This window comes from Mus caroli, chromosome 7 (assembly GCF_900094665.2).
Source record: "Mus caroli chromosome 7, CAROLI_EIJ_v1.1, whole genome shotgun sequence".
NCBI lineage: Eukaryota > Metazoa > Chordata > Mammalia > Rodentia > Muridae > Mus > Mus caroli.
In genome coordinates, this window is record NC_034576.1 from 133,515,736 (window position 1) to 133,519,520 (window position 3,785).

At 46.7% G+C, this 3,785-nt stretch overlaps 1 protein-coding gene across 4 annotated transcripts; it reads right to left on the reverse strand.

The window, feature by feature from the left end:
• Positions 1–301: 301 nt before the first annotated feature.
• On the reverse strand, positions 302–3,785 carry LOC110299167 (protein FAM24A-like). 4 transcript variants are annotated; one of them, XM_021168794.1, is made up of 4 exons: positions 3,674–3,785; positions 3,479–3,560; positions 1,562–1,697; positions 302–684 (listed from the first exon to the last, which is right to left on the reverse strand). In XM_021168794.1, the coding sequence occupies exons 3-4, from the start codon at positions 1,693–1,695 to the stop codon at positions 459–461; spliced, it is 360 nt and encodes a 119-aa protein (XP_021024453.1). In that variant the 5' UTR covers positions 1,696–1,697; positions 3,479–3,560; positions 3,674–3,785; the 3' UTR covers positions 302–458. The 4 variants fall into 4 exon arrangements, with proteins under 4 accessions (XP_021024453.1, XP_021024454.1, XP_021024455.1 ...); XM_021168793.1 differs by having other exon boundaries at positions 419–684; positions 3,699–3,785; XM_021168795.1 differs by lacking the exon at positions 3,479–3,560 and having other exon boundaries at positions 3,699–3,785.

Sequence of the window (3,785 nt, forward strand, 5' to 3'; positions counted from 1 at the left end):
GGGGGAGAGGGAGGGAGAGGGGGAGAGAGGGAGGGGGAGGGGAGAGAGGGGGGAGGGGGAGGGGGAGAGAGGGAAAGGGAGGAGGAGAGAGAGAGAGAGAACACAGGCTGTCTCTGAGCTCAGCTTCAGAACAGCAATGGTGACCTGTCAGCTTGCACCTGCATTTGTGCCTGAGTCTCTGATTTTGTGCCAATCCAATCCTCCCATTCTTCATAACTCCAAAATGATTGAGGTTGGTCCTCGGTGGTAATACATAGAGTGGTATAAGAAATATAACTAAGAAACATAATAGAGGCAGAGATTGTTTTCATTATTGTACATTTATACAAAAGTACATAAACACCATGTTAGATAGTACACAACATAAACACTATAGAAATTGGCTTGAGTAAGAAAATATTCTAATAAGAAATTGAAATACTGATCATGAAGATTTCCTTTTATCCGTAGGTGCCATGTCAGAGTCCTTCCCTTATGCTACAAAGGCAGGGTGGCAGGGAGTTAACATCTGCATAGACACCACATACATTACAACACTGGAGAGGACCGCAACTCGCAACAGCAATGGTGTTGGCCTGGTAGGAATGACAAGCCTCAGCAGGGATGCTGTTGGCCAGGATGATGCTCTCCTGGGGGTCCTTGCATGGATCAATATAGCATTCATCATCTGCCTCCTTTGTGGTTCTTAAGAAAAGACACAAAACAAGCTTAGAATTTCCCTTCCCAGTGAGCTTCTTACGATTATGAGGGGCTTTGTGAGAAAGGCCAGGGTTGGAGCCCATCATACATGTGACACCAGCCCTGGGTTAAAGCTCTCTGCTCCTTTCCCATCTTTTCCTCTCCTACAAATGCTATGCATGTGAAACCCAGACTCCATCACAAGTAAAGAGAGTGAACTGTGCCCCAGGGGCTCCTACAGGCCCAGGAGGTGTGGAGATGATAGAGAAGGCACAGCAGTTGGCTGGGCTCAGCTCTGGCCCCTGCTTTCTAAGTCCCTAGCAAGGGACATTATGACAGCCATCTTTTCTCATACTTAAAGCTTCTCTCCCAAACTTCACACCATCGCGTGTCTGACCTATATCCCTGTCAGCTGTCCTCCACTTTATTCTCTTGCCCCATGTCACTTTCCCCAAAGTCACTGGCACTGTGGGAACATGAGAGCTCCCAGTGAGTGGAGAAGAGCTCACTATGGCCAAGCTTTGTGTGAATAGGAGACAGCTCATCCCCAGGGCATCCTCTGGCTTCTCCAGTCCACAGTGCTGAGGATAGAAAGGATGCCCAGCCAGGGCCCTGATAAGTAGCTGAAGGTTCACTCCATGTCTAAATGACAGCAAAGTGGTGCTGGCAACCCATGCTGTCCAGGTTGAGAGCAGCCAACTTAGGAGCTCACAGCCCCAAGCTAGAAGGAGAACCCTCAAACTTCTGTGCCCACCTGCCTTCACTCTCAAACCTGACAGTGGCTCTTGACTTCCCCCTACAAGTGGCTACTTCAGTAAGAGGTGACCCAGGTCTAGCAGAGGGCCCCAGTGTCCCATTAGAGGAGGGTATTGTTCATTCTTACCCAGGGGACTTCAGAGCCTTGGATATTTTGGAGTAAAGACAGAGCACAAGTCCTATCAGTAGAAACATGGCTGTCAGGATCCCGCAACCAATGATGATCGTGATTATTGTCCGGAGGTCAAAAGGCTTATACATACCTGGGCAGAGAAGTGCAGATGAGCAGTAAATGAGGTGTCCCTCCTACACACCCACAGCAGCCTCCTCACACGTCCTTCAGTGAGGGGGAAAGGAACCTCAAACACACACACACATTTGCCCAACAATCATCTGGACTCTTTCCAGAGAGGTCTTACCTGGCCCAAGGTAGGTTAGAAGGAAAGTTTTCCGCATAAAGGGGGATGGATTAAAATGCAAAATCCAGAGGCATGAGAGCTAAAGGACATTCTGAAGATAGGAGGATAGGCAGTGGAAGGCCAAGCAGGCAGAAATTAACAGACACTCAATAATAAAATGGGCCTACCCTGGAACTAGTGGTTGACTGCTGCACACATGCCTGGACCTCCTGAATTATGCTCACATTCAGAGTCACAACTCTACCCCTGGAGTGTGAGCCTCAGAGGTCTTGTTCAAGGATGACCACTTCTAAGACAGAACTCCAACAGTCTGAGAACCTGAAAATCCATTTTGTTAATGCAGTTTGCTATGGGCAACAGGGGGTGGGGGTGGGAACTCAAGTATTGAAAGCTGTCGTTTTCTTTTAAGACCTGAATCTTCAACATTTCTCGTTTGGAATAATCAATTTCTTTAAACTTAACTCTCTGACACTCTCAAAGGAAAAGTGATGAGGGTGGCAGGTGGTGGGGAGATGTTCTAGTCACGGAAATCCACTTGCTTTCTGATTCATTGCTGGGGGAAAGCCAACACTTTTAAAATACAATTAGACATCAATTAAATGAACAGAATAAACTTAAGTCAAGCATGGGTTAACTCTCTACGGGTTACTGAGGAGGAAGGTCCCAGAAACACCCCAAAACCCGAGGTATTGTAATATCCTTTGTTATCAATCATAATTAGATGATAAGGTCTTCTTGCTGAAGACAGCACACTCTGGTTGCACAGCAGAGAAATCAATCTCAAACTGATCAGGAAACTTTCTCCTGATGACTAGCTCTCATGGGGCCCGAATGTGTTGTACAGACCTCATAGGGGGAGACAGACAGACAGACAGACAGACAGACCAGAGGTCATACTCAATGCTGGGCCCTGTGTACTACAACACTCACCTGCCAGGCTATTATGTATGAGGCAATGGAGGCATTACTGTTTGGTGTGCGGGGTTGGGGTAACCAGTTACTTTCTGACTGGATTTGAGGCCTGCTCCACAAGAGGGGATCCTGGTCAAAGACCTTGGTTGAGGAGGTCTAGGCATTAGGAGGGAACCCATACTCTAATTTTGATAAGAGGTCATGTCAAACTGCCTTTTCATGTTTATATTTATACCCATAGGTCAATGCTGGTCTCCACTTTGGCCAGGGTAGGTTCTCTTCGCAGCGGGCAGTAGTTAATGCCCACACCCATAACTGTTAAAGTGCTAAGAATACGGTGACCATGAGTGCTAAGGTGTAGACGGGACATATATTATCAAATTTATATCCCCCAACACTAAGGCTCAGGATGCATTGTGAAAAGGAGGGAAGAAAGACTAAGAGCCAGAGGATGTGGCATGAAGAGCGCTGTGTAATGTTGTCTTATGACCATGGTTTCATAGCAGCTGTGATAACCTATACAAGATCAAGCCAGCTAAAATTTCAGCATATACAGGGTAGGGCCTCCTGAAGCCCCACACCTAGACAGCAGCTATTAGGGGTTTCTGGGAAAAGAAGACTCAATTTTGGGGGCGGGGGGATATGGCCACCACGAGCTTGCCCCATGCCATAGTGAATGGCGCCACACCTATGTGCACATAGACAGTACTTACTGGACTCAGTAGGTTATAAAAAATAAAAACACATGGCATGAGAGTAGGAAAGAGATGTCAGGAGGCTTTCTGGGTATGAGAGCTGAAAGGCAGAAGGGTAGACATGATCAAGATACATTGTATTCATATGTGACATACATTAAATTTTTAAAGAATTAAAAATGTTACTCAGGACAGAAGGAAAATTGTAATTACTGAGGTCTAAGTTCGAAGAGCTTACTTTCAGAAGGGCGGCCTGCTGGTATGGATAGCCATTGTTAGCTCTTATGTCTCCCCTAGTCTGAGGCACATGCTGTGTGACATCAAC